The sequence below is a fragment of the Mustela putorius genome, unplaced genomic scaffold, assembly GCF_011764305.1.
Source record: "Mustela putorius furo isolate JIRA1106 unplaced genomic scaffold, ASM1176430v1.1 tig00003972_pilon_pilon_pilon, whole genome shotgun sequence".
Classification (NCBI taxonomy): Eukaryota; Metazoa; Chordata; class Mammalia; order Carnivora; family Mustelidae; genus Mustela; species Mustela putorius.
Window position 1 is genome coordinate 5,095,236 of NW_025422115.1, and position 17,735 is coordinate 5,112,970.

The 17,735-nt window shown below is 44.2% G+C and overlaps 1 protein-coding gene across 6 annotated transcripts in view; it reads right to left on the reverse strand.

Moving 5' to 3' along the window:
• TTC23 (tetratricopeptide repeat domain 23) overlaps positions 1 to 17,735 on the reverse strand; it is a 97,088-nt gene that overhangs the window by 60,530 nt on the left and 18,823 nt on the right. For all 6 annotated transcript variants that reach the window (XM_004759813.3, XM_004759812.3, XM_004759814.3 and 3 more), the window contains exons 2-5: positions 17,476 to 17,675; positions 11,941 to 12,064; positions 8,256 to 8,406; positions 7,699 to 7,824 (exon numbers count right to left, since the gene is read on the reverse strand). In XM_004759813.3, the coding sequence (XP_004759870.1) occupies positions 7,699 to 7,824; positions 8,256 to 8,406; positions 11,941 to 12,064; positions 17,476 to 17,655 (581 nt within the window). In that variant the 5' untranslated portion in view covers positions 17,656 to 17,675. The remainder of the gene's footprint in view (positions 1 to 7,698; positions 7,825 to 8,255; positions 8,407 to 11,940; positions 12,065 to 17,475; positions 17,676 to 17,735) is intronic.

Below are 17,735 nucleotides of genomic sequence, written 5' to 3' on the forward strand. Positions count from 1 at the left end.
CCAACCCAGGCCGGGAGGTTTCTCTTCCTTCAGCTTCCCTAATAGAAGAACACTGGGCATACTCACCCCGAGCAGTTACTTCGATATGGGAGCACCACATATATATACATTTTTTAAATCACACTGTGCTCAAGTCCCACTTTCTATTGTCTCCCTGTCTGGAAACATAATTTGAATATCACTGGGACAGAGACCCAGAAGCCGGCAAATTCATCAGGAACAAACACGTGACTTTCACTGGCCATAGTTTTGCCCCTGAAACCTGAACGTCCAAATGAAAGCACATCGCATGAATCCCATGACATCCAGCCAGCTGAACTTTAGCAGGGAGCCAGCCCCGAAGGGACACAATCACACACGAGGCGTCCGTACTTGAAGGTGACCTGTTGCCATTTCTGAACACTCCAAAATTAAAAGATTTTTTTTGTCAGCTTATTATTGGCCCCAAGTTTCAAAGCACTGAATTCTTCAAACCCTGAGTCCTTCTTTCTCTTGTAGCTGAAAGTCCTTTTTACCCCCTTACTTCGGTCATCCACAGGGGAAAAAAAATAGATCCTTCACACTATGCACATGAAAGTTCTAAGTGGGATAGAGAGGCCTGAATTTAAAAACCAAAACTTTGATATGTTTGAGAGAAAAATATAAGAAAAGGTAATTCCAGGACTGTGGGTAGAGAAGGACTTTTTTAAACAAGATACATAAAATATAAATCAGAACAGAAAAGTTGGATAAATTGAGGCACCTTAAAAATAAAAACTCCTGTACATCAGAAGTCAACATAAAGAAAGTAAAAAGACCAAATTACACCCTGGGAGTATATACAATATATGTAAGGAGCAAATAACTTGCCAGAAACATGAAGAATGTCTACAAATTAATAAGAAAAATGCAAACAGCCTGTCGGGGACCGCCTCCAGCCGGGAAAGTCCCCGCCATTACAAGATGGCACTTGGCTCACTGCCAGCAAAATATGCTGCAAGTAAACAACGAACGTTCTGGTGAAGCCCGCCTAAAGGAGGACATAGTCATTCGCTGTTTCAAATTTAATCAGCATAGTAACAAGACTCTCATTGGCTCTCCCCATTGCTTGGCCCCTTATTGGTCACCCTGCCGCATATAAGCTAAGGAAGTTGACGAAATAAACGGAATGAAGCATTAACACCATACCAGGCTAATTGTCGTTCTTGCAGGCTTAGGGCGACAACAGCCCAATTAAAGAATAGCGAAAGATACCGATAGACAATTCATAGAATATGATTTCCAAATGTCCAGCAAACATACAAAATGACATTCCACCTCACTATCATGGAAAGGCAGTTAAAGAAACCATATGATTGGCACAGATAAGAGGTCTGACAGTATCAAGTGTTGGCAAGAATGTGGAGTAATGGGGAATTCCCATATCCTTCTGGTGAGAGCATGGATTGGCGTTTGGGCAAACTCGGTCAAGCTGAGAATGTGGATATTTGTCAACTAAGTAATTCCCCCCTGGGCACAGACCTCAGAGATAATCTTGAATGTGTGCCCAAAGAGACATGTGCAAGAGTGCAATTGGAATTTCATCCCACTGAATTTACACGTTTGCCCTGTGAGCACTGATGATTAAGTCGGGGGTAAGTCCGATGGATAAAACACAATGTGTGGGTTTAAAATCAAAAGACTAGAAGGGCGCCTGGGTGGCTCAGTTGGTTAAGCGTCTGACTCTTGATTTCAGCTCAGGTCATGATCTCGGGATTGTGATTCAAGCCCCTCAGTGGGCTCCATGCTGGGTGGGAAGCCCTACTTTAAAAACAAACAAACAAATAAATAAAATGAAGACACTAGAGATCTGTGTAACAGCTGATAGGAGTACATCTCAAAAATACAAATGTAATGCGGGGGAGCAAGCTACAGAAGGAAATATACATAGAAAGTTTGAAAAATGAGAAATAATACTATGTATTCCCATGGCTATATATCTATATATCTATATCTATATCTATCTATACACACACACACACACACACACACATTCAGAGGAATGAAAAAACACTAAATTAAGCATAATGATTGCCTGTAATGTTGGGGGAAGAACACGGGATTGGGAAGGACACGGTACAGGCCTCCCTGTAGCCGAAATGTCCTATTTGGTAAGCTTGTGAGTGTGTATGTATTTGCCTGACAGTATCTGTAATTTTACGCTGTTGCAAGGAGGAACAAATGCGACCCTCTCTGGCTCCGTGTGTGCCAAGAAAGCAGCACAGTCCAGGCCCCGCCCCATGAGGCTGCTGCGGGCTCTCTGTCCAGGGTCCTGGCACCCACGTGACCGCCGGGAGCCGAGGCTTATCAAGCTAATGTCATCTCCAAGGAGCCTTCTGGAGCTCATCGAGAGTATGCTGCTCACGTAAAAGAAAAGACAAAACAGAAAATAAGATGACTTTAGCTTCACACTATATTTAATAAAAAAGGAATGGAGGGGGTACCCTATCAGGGAATGTTTACGTGAGAGCCTTGCCTAGCCCCGCCCAACTCACTTAAAGCCTCAGTCCATTTCAGGTAATCTCGCCAGTCACATCCAGTCTGTGTAATGTTTGGGATGGCAACATTTTCCGCTTTTCTCTGCCTGCCGGGAACGCTTTGAGGATTTATTGTCTAGCGTGCCCATAATATGTTTAGGCGGCCTTAGGAAACACCAGACAGATGAAAAGATAGAGAGTTTTGAACAACAGAATGTGGCAGTATGTGAATTTGGCAGGTCCACAACTTCAACCACAACATATTTTATTGAATGAAAATACATCCGCAGTAATTCCCCAGAGCGCGTGATGAGACACTATCTCATTTCAGATAGGCTGCAGAAGATCTCACAGGGGTGGAGACTTGTTTCAACAGTCCACAAATGAAGGCAATCTCTTTGGTATCGCTAAGACAACAGAGGGTCTCCTTTTAAGGTGCTCTGGAGTTTGGGGGCGCCTGCGTGGCTCAGCTGGTGAAGCGTCTGCCTTCAGCTCGGGTCCTCGGCCCTGGGACCACCAGTCCTGGTCAGCAGGGAGGCTGCTGCTCCCTCTCCCGGCAACCTTTGCTTCTCCTCCCTCCCCCACTCATACTCTCTCTCCCTCTCAAATAAATCAATCAGATCCTTAAAAATAAATAAATAAAAGCTCCGGAACTTGGCAAGAATACGGAGCAACGACGAAAAGCAAGGGATTTGTGGGGAGGTTGCTGATCATCGAAATCTCGTGAAATCAATCCGGAAAGAGGACAAGTGGGATTTTCTAGAGCTAGAGGGAGAAAAGGCTTACATCTGGATTTCTGCCTACTCTCTGGCACACACATCTAAAGGCTTTGCTCTGTAGACTGTATTGTTGGGTCTCTTTTCTGCACAGCGAATGTGATCTGGGCCATGGAGAAGAACTGGGACACCCAAGTTTGGTAGAGGGACCTGGCTCTGCTCTGCCATTCCCAGCTGTGTGACCCCGGGAAACGACCTCCCAACCCATCGGTTGCTCCATTTGAAAATGGTACTAGGAAGAGTGCCCAGCACATGGGACTAAATGAGACCAGTCTAAAAAACGCTTTGCAAGAGCCTAACACAGAAGGTGGTCAAGAATCAGTGGTTGGTGTGGTTGCCTAAAATCATGTTATTATTTGTAGTTGTGTAAGGAAATGTGTATTAGAAGGAGGTAAGGAAATGTGTTTTATAAGGTGTTAGAAAGAAAAAGACAAAAATATAATGCTCTGAAATTTCAAACTTTAAGGGATTCGAGAAATAGAGAGCAGAGAAAGTATATGAAGTTTTGTGCCATGTGAAGTTTTGTGCTTCTCTGCATTAAAAAAAAAAAAAGCACTGATTTTTCAAAACTCAAGATTTTGTGTAAGGGAAGAGCATTTCTTTAATCAAAGGAATAGAGGATGAAAAAGAGCACCAGAAAAAGAAATCATTTCCTTCTTTGTGAAACAAGCATAAGGCATGCTAGGCAAATAGTGTCCTAGGGGAGAAGCTGACCCGAGAAACATCTCTGGAGAAGTACAGGGCATTTCCCGGAGGAGGAAAGGGAGAAGCAGGGCTTTGAACACAGGAGCATTCGTCAGAGACTTTATACACAAAAAAAGAGAGGCAGAGAAGGGGATTCTTTAAAGAAACACATCTACAGAGGTATAAGCTTAGACACCAAGGACCTTGAGGTGATGGTATGAACCTAAAAAAATAGAGCTTAGCCCTGAAAGCAAGATTTAGAGATTACTGGCTTGAACACTGTAGGATCTAAAAGCAAGAGAGTAAAGGTGATTACTGGAGTATCAAAAATTCTCAGTAAAAGCCACTGGGGACAGATTATGGGGAAGCCTATGGAACTAAGTCGAATTTCAGCATACCAATGAGGTGGTGTCAGGTAGATATACACGAAATCTCACATGCCACGGTTTATTCCATTACCTTCTACCCCTTCCCAGGAAATACCAGGAAGGGAGAAACCTTCCTCATCTCCTTCCCTCCTGGAAAAGCTTATGTTAGAATCACTTTCCAAATCTCAAGGCTATACTGGATTACAAAGAAGCACAACAAAGAAACAAAGTCAAGCTTAAAAATAAAAATATAAGACTATCATGATTTTAGCTTAGGTGGTTCACAAAAGCACAAAAGACACAGAATGCTTAGCCTTTCCCAAGGCAAAGGACAAGAACAGGGAAGAATATTGCACACCAGGGGCAGTCTTGAAGTACAGAATCTTAGATTGTGATGATATAAGCACATGTTTAAAACCAAATCATTTCCGAGATGAAACTGCACAAAGAGAAACATTGCATTGGATAATAACTATAATTACTGTTTTTTAAAAAAGGGTCTATCGGGGCTCCTGGCTGGCTCAGTCTGTAGGGCATGTGACTCTTTTTTTTTTTTTTTAAAGATTTTATTATTTATTTTACTTGACAGACAGAGATCACAAGTAGGCAGAGAGAGAGAGGAGGAAGCAGGCACCCCACTGAGCAGAGAGCCCGATGCAGGGCTCGATCCCAGGACCCTGGGATCACGACCTGAGCCGAAGGCAGAGGCTTTAACCCACTGAGCCACCCAGGCACCCCGGGCATGTGACTCTTGATCTCGGGGTCATGAGTTTGAGCCCCACAGTGGGTGTAGAGATTTTTTTAAAACATAAAATATTGGGGTGCCTGGGTGGCTCCCCAGGTGGTTACCTGGGTAGAAAATAATTCTTAACACAGGGGAAAGGTTTGTCCATTTTCACCACCGAGTTTCTCGATCACATTTAGAAAAACGAGGTACAGAAATATGTTCTGGACTCACTCTTCGAAGTTAATAAGTTGTGAATAAAAAGTAGCGCTAGAACAGAGGAGGGCAGGCAAAAGGGACAAGGCTTCAGCCCACAGTTAGGGATAGAAGGCACAGAGCATGAGTCACCCGGCAGCATTTATCTGTCAGCCCAAGGAGAAAAGAACCAGCCTGGCCTGATGGGTACCATAAAAGGCGAGGCAGAAGGAGGGAGAGGATGCATGAAAGATACCCTTTTAAGAGGAACACAGATCCCATGAGGGCTGCCAGAGACATTATCCTGGTCTTCTACCACCGAGATCCGGTAAAAGAAAAAGCCCGTGTGCTTGTGAACATAAGCAGTAATGTACAAAAACAAAGCCTCGTAAATTTCTAAAGCAGCTCTGTGTAGGCAAAATACTCATAATTTAATGAGGAAACAAAGCAGAGTGATCAGATGAAAACCATGCAGTTGAAACATGCAAGTGCCAAGGAGTATGTCCCTGTGAAGAGCCGGCACTGAAAGAAGTGGTGAAGTTTAACACAACTCAGCTAAACACAAAGTAACTTTGTAGGACAGCTGGAAACATTTACATTCTTGTTGGGTACTCAGCACAGATGTGTACGAGGCGCGCCATCTTCTGGCAAGATTTGGTACTGCTATTTGGAAAGACGTCTTAGAGGAGGTGGGGGGATTCTGGCTGAGGATAGTTTAACCCTCTTTTTCTGGACATTAAGTTGTCGTATTGTTAGTTAGGTTTCAACAGCTACAACAGGGAAGAAATTTTGGATGGCCGGCACTCCCAGTGATTGCTCTCTTCCTCCTCTCATTACATAAATGGAATCACACAGTATGAATTCTTTGGTCTGGCTTCTTGCACGACACATTTTGTGTGAGAGTCATCCATGATGGGAAGCAGAGGAGCAGTTTGATCATTTCCTTAGTATGAACAGATCACAATTTTATCTATTCTGCTTTTGATGAACAGTTGGGTTGTTTCTGATTCTCGGTTATTACAAATAACGGAGCTTTGGACATTCTTGGCTGTCTTTCGGTGAACATATGTGTGCATTTCTGTTCTATTTATGGGAAACTGCTATGTCATAGAGTAGATGAACATTCAGATTTTGAAGTTAAAGCCAGTTTTCCAAAGCAGTTATACCAAATATATTCTAAATGACAACATATGAGAAAGTATTTGAGACCCTGACATCCTTCCCAACACTTGATATTATCAGTCTTTCAAAAATCTTCAGCCAACCTTACGATCCAGCAATTGCACTTCTAGATGTTTACCCCAAGGATACAGACAGTGAAAATAAGGGGCACATGCACCCCAGTGTTTATGCAGCAATGTCCACAACAGCCAAACTGTGGAAGGAGATGAATGGATAAAGATGTGGTCCGTGTATACAATGGAATATTACACAGCCATCAGAAAGGATGAGTACCCACCATTTGCATCAACATGGATGGAACTGGAAAAGATTATGTTCAGTGAAATAAGTCAAGCAGAGAAAGACAATTATCATATGGTTTCACTCCTTTGTGGAACATAAGGAATAGCGTGGAGGACCACAGGGCAAAGGAGGGAAAACTAGACGGGAAGAAATCAGAGATGGAGACAAACCATGAGAGACTCTCAACTCTGGGAACCAGAGAGAGGGTTACAGAGGGGAGGGGGGTGGGGGGAATGAGGTGACCGGATAATGGGCACGTGGGGCAATGAGCACTGGGTGTTATATGCAACTAATGAGTCATTGAACACTACACCAAAAACCAATGAATTATTATTATATGTTGGCTAACCGAACATAATAAAAAAAAAGATTTAAAAAAATTTAGCCATTCTAGTGGAGCTGTCGTAGTAGCTCATGACTTTTATTTTCACTTCCCTGATGACCAATGAGGTAGAACATTTAGTATGCTTATTACCTGTGTGGGCATCCTTTTATTGTGAAGTCTCTTGCTCACTTTTTTATGCAGTCGCTTGTCTCTGCTTTATTGATATACAGCAGTTCTTTACAGATTCTAGATACAAGTTCTCTCCTAGCTATGCATATTATAAATATCTTCATCTCTGTGGTATGAGATACATGGTGATTTAAACACTGAGGAGGGGGTGCTTGGGTGGCTCAGTTGGTTAAGCGTCTGCCTTCAGCTCAGGTCGTGATCTCAGGGTCCTGGGGGGAGCCCGCTTCTCCCTTTCTTTCTGTGCTCTCTCTCACAGCAATAAATAAATAAAATCTTGTAAAAAATAAAGTGTCACTGATGTACATGCCTTGGTTGTGGCTGCTGTGACATGACCATGGTCCTCTTTTGCTTCTGGACAATGGCCACAGGGAAGCCACGGACACAGCATCATGGAGAAGCTCCTTCTGCCTGAAGAAGATTCTTCTGGCAGAGAACCCTGGTCACCGTGTATTTAAAACAACCGAAACTGGAAACTTACTGTGCAGATGATAATTTGATCCGTGCTTGGATTTCTATCCATTCCTCCTTTATAATCCTTCCACACTGCAGCAGCTCCTTTGCAAGTCGCTCTGCCTTCGACAAATTCTCCGAAGCTTCCTTAAATCTGGGCTGTGTTCAGGAAACTTCACACATGGTTCTAGATTCTGGGCCCCTAGTACCTGGACATCCTTGGCTCTTAAACTTCCCATCACCCTTCCTGAACCACCAGTCACTTTTTGATTTGGCCTTGAGAATAAAGGGGCGCCTGGGGGGAGCTCAATGGGTTAAGCATCTGCCTTTGGCTCAGGTCGTGATCTCAGGGTCCTGGGATGGAGCCCTGCTTCAGGCTCTCTACTCAGCGGGGAGTCTGCTTCCCCCTCTGTGCCCTGCTCGTGCTCTCTCTCTCTCTCTCTTGCTCTTTCTCTCTATCTCAAAGAAAGAAATAAAATCCTAAAAAAAAAAAAAAAGAAGAAGAAGAAGAAAGAAAATTAAAAAATTAAATATAATCACTACAGCAGGCATTTCTAGGTGGAAAGATTAGAAACAAAAGGATACTTTTGAAGGGAGAGTAAGGCCCTCCCCATGGTATGGAACAGCTCAATCGAACACTTGAAAACATCTGTGTCGTTGTCATAGGGAGGCTGGATGGAGTTGGTAAGGATTTCTTTGGCTTTTTCTGCATGTTGCCTTGCTTGCAGTGACAGTCCTGCAGACAAAGAAAGAGGTCTCAGTTTCTCTTTCACGTCAGTGGGACAGGACTAGAGTTATCTCTGGCTGGGAAATCAAACGAGGTCTCCTCAAGCATTAGCAAGAGGCACACAGAAATGCATCAGGACAGCATGAAATACTGTCCCGACTGTAAAAACCAAAGGAGTGGTTTCCACCGAGTACATAAGACAACTTTCTCCCCATATGGCCTTTCTAGAAGTAAACAGAGTGAGCGGAAACTGAACAACTCTGAAACCTCACCAATATCAGAGATACAATAGGTTCTAAATAATTATAAGAAAAACAAATGGAATGCAAGGACTATAGCATTCTGGGCAGGAAACTAGATATTCATGAATTTTTTAATCCTGGCTTTGTGACAGCGGTCTTTAATGAAATACTAAAACTTCTGAATCTTCTGCTTGTCCATCTCTAATCATAATATCAGAGATGTATTTTAACATAATACAAATACAGTGACAATCTACAAAAACTTACAAATAGGATTCCAGTGACCGAATGGGCTGATGTGCTACAATCTCTTATTTGCACAATGTTATGGACTAACATGAAACAAAATGGAACAAAGAGAAAAGTAATTACTTCCAAGCACTAATTCCCCAGTGCACGCCAGAGTTCTTCCATGGGCCTATTAATTTGTGGTGAGAGTGACAGTGGGGGTCACGGGTTAGGTTTCAGGGCTTTTCGCCTCTCTACATCCCTCTCTTCCTCCCCCACACCAGCATCCTCTCTTCCGCCCACAGCCATAAACCTTTGGTCTTATATTTTTCCATCGTATGAAATTATATCTCAAATCTCTAAAAAAAAGCTGTCAAAAATATGAAATTAATTCTGTTCCTGTGTCTATAAAACAGAAGAGTATATTTTCTGATGGAGAAAATCCGGGGTATGCTCTCCATGGGGGAACGCGTAGAGAATTTTGTCTAATTTTTTTCCGTTTGTTTGTTTTAATGTTTAGTTTAAATTCAATTTAATTAACATATACTGTATTATTAGTTGCAGAGGTAGAATTTAGTGATTCATCAGTTGCATACAACACCCAGCACTCATTACTTCAGAGAATTTCATCTAATTTTTTTAAAGCACACAGGTAATCAACCTACGCGAAATTTACTAGTGCCAATTACGCATGTGCTATGACAAAAATAATGGTGCACCATATTACCAACTTTGGTATATTCCCTCAAGGAACTCAGTCTACCGAGGCTGTATGGGTTGAGGTTTAGGAACACTGGCTTCTGATATCCAAGTACCCAGAATGAGTTCCCTGAACTACCACTTATTCTGAAGCCTCAGCTTCCACAACTGTAAATAGCGATGATAATACTATGCCCCGTATAGGACTGTGATGAACAATGAATGAGAACATGTGTGGGAGATGGTTAGCATGGCACCTGGCTTTTAATAAGACCTTCATGAAGAGTAGAGGCTGCTTTCACTCTGAATTGAGAAAGAAAGACTATCATTGCAAAAAGGTATCGGGCTGTGGAAGAAAAGCATCATTTGAAATCCCAGATGCCAGGCCACCAGCACTGGCGTGCAAAATCTGAGGTCTGAGTCTTGGATCATCTACTTACTAACAATGTAAATTGTGGCAAGCTGTTTCAGCTCCCCTGTTCCGAGTCTAAAATTATAGGAAGGGGTTAGGGTTTGTTTTGTTTTTTTCTTTTTAAATATGTTTATTTATTTATTTATTTATTTGTCAGAGAGAGAGAGAGAGAAAGCACAAGCCAGCAGAGGCAGAGAGAGAAGCAGGCTCCCTATTGAGCAAGGAGCCCGATATGGGACTTGATCCCAGGACCCTGGGATCATGACCTGAGCCGAAGGCAGCGGCTTAACCCACTGAGCCACCCAGGCCTCCCAGGGGTTAGGGTTTGAACTAGATGATCTCCAGGGTCCCCTCTGGCTCCAACAGTCTTTGATCTAATAGGTGGGCCCAGTCGATAATCAGATTTAGCCAAATGTATTGGGTGGTAATTCTGTACTGAGCATTGCGGTGTTTTCCATTTCTTGTTATTTTATGTATTCACTGGTCAATCGTGGCAAGTTAAAGTGCCACCATCATCATTATCACTGCTTTTCAGTTGAAGAAAGGAGTATGGAGACGTACTCTTCACGCCTCGTCCTAGGACGCCCAGTCAGAATGGAGAGGACACGCTATCCTGCTGTTTTCGCCCTCCCTGCCTCCAGCCCTCTTCCTGTTTTCTTTTGGGGACACCTGGGTCCCTGCACACTCAGTTCATGCGATTTTGACCGAGGCCAGCCTGTCCCCCAGGATCCAGTGGAGCTGAAAGGCAGATCTAGATCTAGCCCATCAGACTATTCCTCATCCTTGACATACCATCCAAGTCAGCCCAATTAGAACCCCCAAACCCTGAGATTTGGGTGGAAAGATGTTCTTTCTGTCCTGGGAACGCTGATGGGGGAGATTTAAAGCTTCGCAAGCTTTGCCGCTGTCATGCGGGCAGAGCCTAGGTAAGCCTGAAGTCCACACAGAGAGAAACAGAGCCGAGCGGTGGGATAAGAGAAAGACAGAATTGATGACACTGTGTGAACTCCCGGATCCGGCTAAGTCTACAGCAAGTTTTGGCCTTGGCTTTTCAAGCTGTATGAGCTGATACGTTACCTTTTATTCACTGCCAGCTTGATTTAGTCTCTTGGTTTGTGTATTTTTTGTGCGGGAGGAGAAGGGCCATGTATAGGGGAAGAGATTCTTCATCAAAACAAATGTGGACAGATCCTATTTTAGGTCTCTGCTCCACTGGGCCCCTTCTACAGGGCCTTCCAAGCTAACAAATTCTCTCCCACGAACCCTACTTTTAAGATCATAAAAAAGGGTCCTCTAAAAAAAATAAAACCAGATGAAGCCAGAGAGGGAGACAAACCATAAGACTCTTAAATCGTAGAAAACAAACTGAGGGTTGCTGGGGAGGAAGAGGGTGGAAGGATGGGGGGTAACTGGGCGATGGACATTAAGGAGGGCAGGTGAGGTCATGAGCGCCAGGTGTTAGAGAAGACTGATGAATCACAGGCCTGTGCCTCTGAAACCAGCAATACATCATATGTTAATTAATTAAATTTAAATGTTTAAAAAAGGATCCTCCAAAGTCATCCAAAGGGCTCAAATCCTCCTTCTCTTTTTATAGATCATAGAAAAAATCCAGGGCTCCTGGATGGCTCAGTGGGTTAGGCCTCTGCCTTTGGCTCAGGTCATGATCTCAGGGTCCTGGGATCGAGCCCCTCATCGGGCTCTCTGCTCGGCAGGGAGACTGCTTCCCTTCCTCTCTCTCTGACTGCCTCTCTGCCTCCTTGTGATCTCTGTCTGTCAAATAAATAAAATCTTAAAAAAAAAAATCTTACTGACCCTTTCTGAAAGGAGAAGGCTCTTCAATGTGTGGACAGCAGACAATTCAAGAAAGCCTAATGATTCCTTCCAGGCAATGGTGAGTCACATTTGCACGGAAGAGCGGAAGCCCAAGGAGTGATCCTCCCGGGTCTGCGAGGAACTCACCTTTCAGCTGGAGGTAGCCCTGAGCCAGATTGACGTGTGCCTCTGCCAGTTTCCAATGGGAGTCGCCATAGCAAATTCTCGTCAGTGCGACGCAGCGAACTAGCTCGCGGACCGCCTGTTTATACTGCGACGGAGAGAAAATGGGCTTTACTGGTCAGACAACCGAAAACACGGAATCAACCTGCACTTCGATCCCGTGTGTATTTCCCGAGTGCCTCCTGAGTGCTGGACATGGTTGTAAGCACTTGGGGTCCATCAGAGAACAAAACAGGCAAAGATGTCTTTGGGGTGGGGGGGCTGTTCATCCGGTGGGGTAAAAGAGACAATAAATGGCAGAAAGAAGTAGAATTTATGGTATATTTCAATTTCTAAAACATTTAAGCTTGTAGTACATTTTGAAAAATATGATAAATCAAGAAGACATGGAAAAACCAGACTTGTCACCATTCCCTAGGGTTTCTAGCTCCCCAGCTGTGAACAGCAGCTATAGCTCAGGCACCAGTGGGCAAGTCGGTAGTGGGTTTTCAAATAACGCTCACCGGTTCTCAACTCAAATACCTTTCTTAGCAGCCTAGGACAACAGCATGGCAATGAGGCTGGCAGGACTGACAAACAGATTTCATTAAAGGAGTGAGAAGTCCATTTACATTCGCTGTCAGGACAAAGAGAACAGGGAGCTGGCCTCTCCAGGTCCGGGTCAGCTCCGAGCAGCAATACACTCCCAGCAAGGCTCGTAGTTTTAAAAGATCACTCCAGAGTTCTCTGACTCTTTCCATCCAGCGGCGGAGGTCTATGTCTCCTTCCCTTTGAATCTGGGCTTTATGATGGGCTGATGGAATATGGAGGAAATGATGCGGTGCCACGTTTGGGGGCTCAGGTCTTAAGGAACTAGAGGCTTCCGTTTTCTGTTTCTATTTGGAACTTGTTATGGGCTGAATTATGTGCCCCCCAACCCCAAACGTTGGAGCCCCAAGTATATAAGAATGTGATGGTATATGAAGAGAAGGTCTTTAAAGATGTCAGGTAAAATGAGGGTGTTAAGGTAGAGCCCTAATCCAATATGGCTGATGGCCTTATAAGAAAAGGAAGAGACACCAGGGTCGGGCACAGAGAAAGAAAGAAGTGGGGACAGCGAGAGGACACCCTCTGCAAGCTAAGCCTCCAAATGACATCAACCTTGCCAACACTTAGATTTTGGACTTGCAGCCTCTGGAACTCTGAGGAAATAAACTTCTGTTGGTAAAGGCACCCAGTCTGAGGTATTTGGTTATGGCATAATAACCTAACCACTACGCCACGAGGAAGCCTAAGTGGTCCCACGGAGAGGCGCAGGTAGAAAGGCACCAACGGCTGATGCCAATTAGCCAACCAGAGGAGTGAGCCGTCTTGGCAATGGGTTCTCTCTTGGCCGGTAGAGCCCAGCTAATGCCGAGAGTTAAGGGAATGGCTTCCATGGAGAGACGGCCAATGAGTAGTGTATGAGAAAGAAAGAAATGATGCAAACTGTGGGGAGTCTAGACAGATAGTCTACCCGAAAGAGAGAGGACCTGATCTGATAATGGGTCTATCCCAACTGCAGATTGCTAAGAAGGGGGCTACATAGCTTGAAAGTTAACCCCCGCCCCCTGCCCCCCCATCATAGCCTTGGTCCTCGTTACCTGCAACTGGGACAGGGTACAAAAGAGCAGCCTGTCCTCCCCCCACCTTCTTACTTGCTAGAACGCAAAGTGCAAATGTCCCTTTGGCTTTCTGATCTTTATTCTGCCAGTGCCAGTGGCTTCATCCAACAGGCACGGGGAGGAGGTAGAGAGGAGAGAAGTACAAGTAGTCAGGCAGTTTCACAACCGGGATGAGCCTTGGAAACAATCTAATCTGATGCCCTTTATTTTAACTTCTTTTTTTTTTTTTAAGATTTTATTTATTTATTTGACAGACAGAGATCACAAGGAGGCAGAGAGACAGGCAGAAAGAGAGGAAGGGAGGCAGGCTCCCTGCTGAGCAGACAGCCCGATGCGGGGCTCAATCCCAGGACCCTGGGATCATGACCTGAGCCGAAGGCAGAGGCTTTAGCCCACTGAGTCACCCAAGTGCCCCACTTTCTTAAATTTCTTAACATTAAAATATGCAGCTCTGATGATCAGTAGGTCTGGCCACATACATATTTAAAAATGAGTATTTAATACCCAGATGTTGGTGTCTAAGCACTCTTCTTTGCTAAGAGGAAACAGGAGTCCCTGAATCCACAGTTGGAGCAAGGAAAGTGCCAGATGAATGTGAAAAAAATAGGAAAGAGTGGGGCATCTCAGTAGCACAGTAGGTTAAAGCCTCTACCTTCAGCTCAGATCATGATCCCAGGGTCCTAGGATTGAGCCCCACATCGGGCTCTCAGCTCAGCAGGGAGCCTGCTTCCCCTCTCTCTCTCTGCCTACAGTGATCTCTGTCTGTCAAATAAATAAATACATAAATAAAATTTTTTAAAAAAGGAAAGATTAATGGGGATGTACCAAGGACATGAAGGGAGCCAGCATGAAGGGGCCAATACTGGCACATACGGGACAGTTTAAGTTTTGGAGACGATAATAAATTGCAACATATTCGAAACACAATTTCCTGAGCCCATACATGACATAAATGAGGGAATAACAAAGTGCAAAGGAGGAAAACCTCTTCCTTATAATAACGCCAACACATAAATGCAGAAAGAATGCTTAAGTCAGGGAATCGCCATCTGACAAACATCACAGTAATAACTGATTCAGGCAAGACTCATTAATGGAAGCTAAAACTAGGGAGTGAAGTTTTAATGAGGAATGGGATAGATAACAGGGTCTTGATGAATCTTCCCACAAGACACGGATTCATTACAAAGGGGAGAATAGTAATTCTATAGAGAAGCCACCTACCAGACAGCATCTAGCCAAGTGATCAAAGTTAGTGTCAGAGTAAGGAGACAAGAGAACACTATGCCTCCCGCTATGATGCACTAAGGCCCCTAGGTCGTGTCTATGGGACTCTGGCCACAAATGAATAACCTGCATCTATTCAGGAGGAAACACAGGACCAAAGCAATTTGAGAGATATTGTATAAAAGAATTGGAGTCACTTGTTAGGGACTGAATATTTGTGTCCCCCCCGCCACCCCGGCCAAATTCAGGTTTAACATATGCCCCCAAGGTGGCATTTGGAGATAGGGCCTCTAAGGAAGTGATTAAGGATAAATGAGGTCATAAATGTGGCGCCATGATCCAACAGGATTAGTGTCCTTATAAAAACAGACACCTTTCTCTTCCCCTTTATCCTCCCCTCCCCACGCAGAGAGGCCACATGACCAGAAGGCACCCATCTACAACCCAAGGGCAGAGCTCCCACCAGATACCAATCCTGCCGGCACCCTGATCTTGAACTTCTAGTCTCCCAAACTGTGATAAATACATGTCTGTTAAGTCACCCAGTCTAGCCAAAGCAGATGAATGCAGTACTTTTCCCAAAAATATCAAGATCATTAAAGACAAAGACAGGCTAAAGAACCATTTTAGTAGATCAATGAAGGCTAAAAAGACTTGACAACTGTATCCCACATGAATTTATGGGGCAGAGCATGGATCTGTCTGATTTCTTTTTCCTGCCAAAGACATGACTGAGATACTTCGAGAAATATGGATAAGGTTTGTAGATTACATGAAAATATCGTACCAATATTAGTTTCCTAACTTTAATTGTCGGACGGTGGTTACCTGGAGAGTATCCTCTAATGTATTCAGGGGGTAAAAGACAGTAATATCTGTAATTTACTCTCAGACAGTCAGGAAAATAATGATATGCACACAGAGAAATAAAGCAAATGTTAACTGGTGAATCTTGGGGACTTTCCTGTAAATCTGAAAATATTTTTAAAAAGTAGAATAAAAATGGGTATTTTAAAAAGCCAATTACATCATGATAATACTTTCCTGCAAACACTTTTAAGACCTCCCAGGACACTCAGCCAGAGACCTGCAAGGTCCTAAGTGAAAACTCTCTCTCTACACCTGTTTCACATCAGACCGCAGTCCCCTCTTTCACTGCAAACATGTCACACTCGTGCCCACCTCAGAGACTTCACATGTGCTGTTCCCTCTCCCTGGAACTCTTTTCCCTTAACTCCTCCATGCTGGCTCCCTTCCTAAGGTCTCAGCTCATACCTTCCCTCTTCACAGACAGGCCCCTCCTCCTTCCTTAATGTCACGACTTCTGTCTTGCTCGTGTATTTACAATGCTGACTGCAACTGCTTAATTAAGGCTTTTTTTTTTTAAGATTTTATTTATTTATTTGACAGACGGAGATCACAAGTAGGCAGAGAAGCAGGCAGAGAGAGGGTGAGGTGGGGGAAGCAGGCTCCCCGCTGAGCAGAGAGCCTGATGCCAGGCTCGATCCCAGGACCTGAGCCGAAGGCAGAGGCTTTAACCCACTGAGCCACCCAGGCGCCCCTAATTAAGGCTTCTTAATTAAGTCTTAAGAATTAAGGCTTAATTCTCTTGCAGATCTCTTGCAGATCTGGCAGAGAAAGGCTGCCAGCCTACTGTGTACTTCGCACAGAGCCTGGCACATAGTGGATACTGAACAAATATGGGTTGGAAAATGATTAAGTCCATGTTCAAAACCAAATTCATGTCTCCTCTCCATAATCCTGCTCTTCATCCTGTGGTCATCACAATTAGGCAAACACACTGGCAAGCCTCCCACCACCAAGCAGACTCAGAGCTAAGTCATGAACTGGATATACCCCCTACCCCAATGATTGGTTCTTGCCTCGACAACCCCTTCATCGCCTCCGTGATTCACAAATCCAAATTCCTGTTGTATCTCAGCATCACAGCTGCCTCTGTTGTAGTTCAGGCTCTTAAAATTCCTTGCTGGGGTTGTTATTTTTAAAGACTTATTTATTTATTTGAGTGGGGAGGGGCAGCAGGAGAGAGAGAGACTCTCCAGCCGACTCCTGGCTGAGCAAGGAGCCAGAAGGGCGGGGCTCCATCCTGGGACCCGGAGCCAAAATCAAAAGCCACACGCTCAACCCCACACAGGACCCGCCACGTAAGTGGTCGTAGAGAAATGCATACTGAATGAGCGAGTGAATGAGCAAAACTCTGAGGACAGAATGGGAACGACGTATGTGGAAAACAAGAAGATCAAGAAAGTAAGAATTGTTAAGCTCTGTACAAGTTCCACCTTTGTGTTCTGTTGCAGTGCCTAAACCCGGCACTAGGTGGAGCTCAGGAACTATGTACGCGCCGGTGGAAAAAGACTCCAGGAGGTCAAACCTACAACCAGTTGGTCTAGTATACACTCGCTGAAGGTCAGGGTAAACCTGTTTGCTCACTTGTCATTCATTCAGCAAGTATAATGCTGACTGTGCCAAGCCCTGTGCCTGGAGCCTGGAGGGCTACACCTGCTTGTTACTCCATATACTCTCTTGTACCAAACTCCTGAAGCTAAAAATGTAACCTAAACTCTCATCAGTTACCTGAGTGCATGCATAGAAAAGGAAGGGTCCTTACTTCGTGACAGCTAGAATAGGACTTTGCTTTCTCTTCACAATGGTGGAGTTTCTCTCGAGGAGGTTGGAATAGCGCTGTCTGAGGCAGCTTGTTTTGGATCTTCTTTCCAGGCGTTATGCTGACAGCAGCAACAATTTCGTCTAGGTGATTAGATATGAGGGTTTCCTTTGATTCTTGCATATTTTTATATACATTGTCCTCTAAATAAGAAAATAAGGATGTTAAGTGGTAATTTCCATACTTACTTAGACAAATATGCA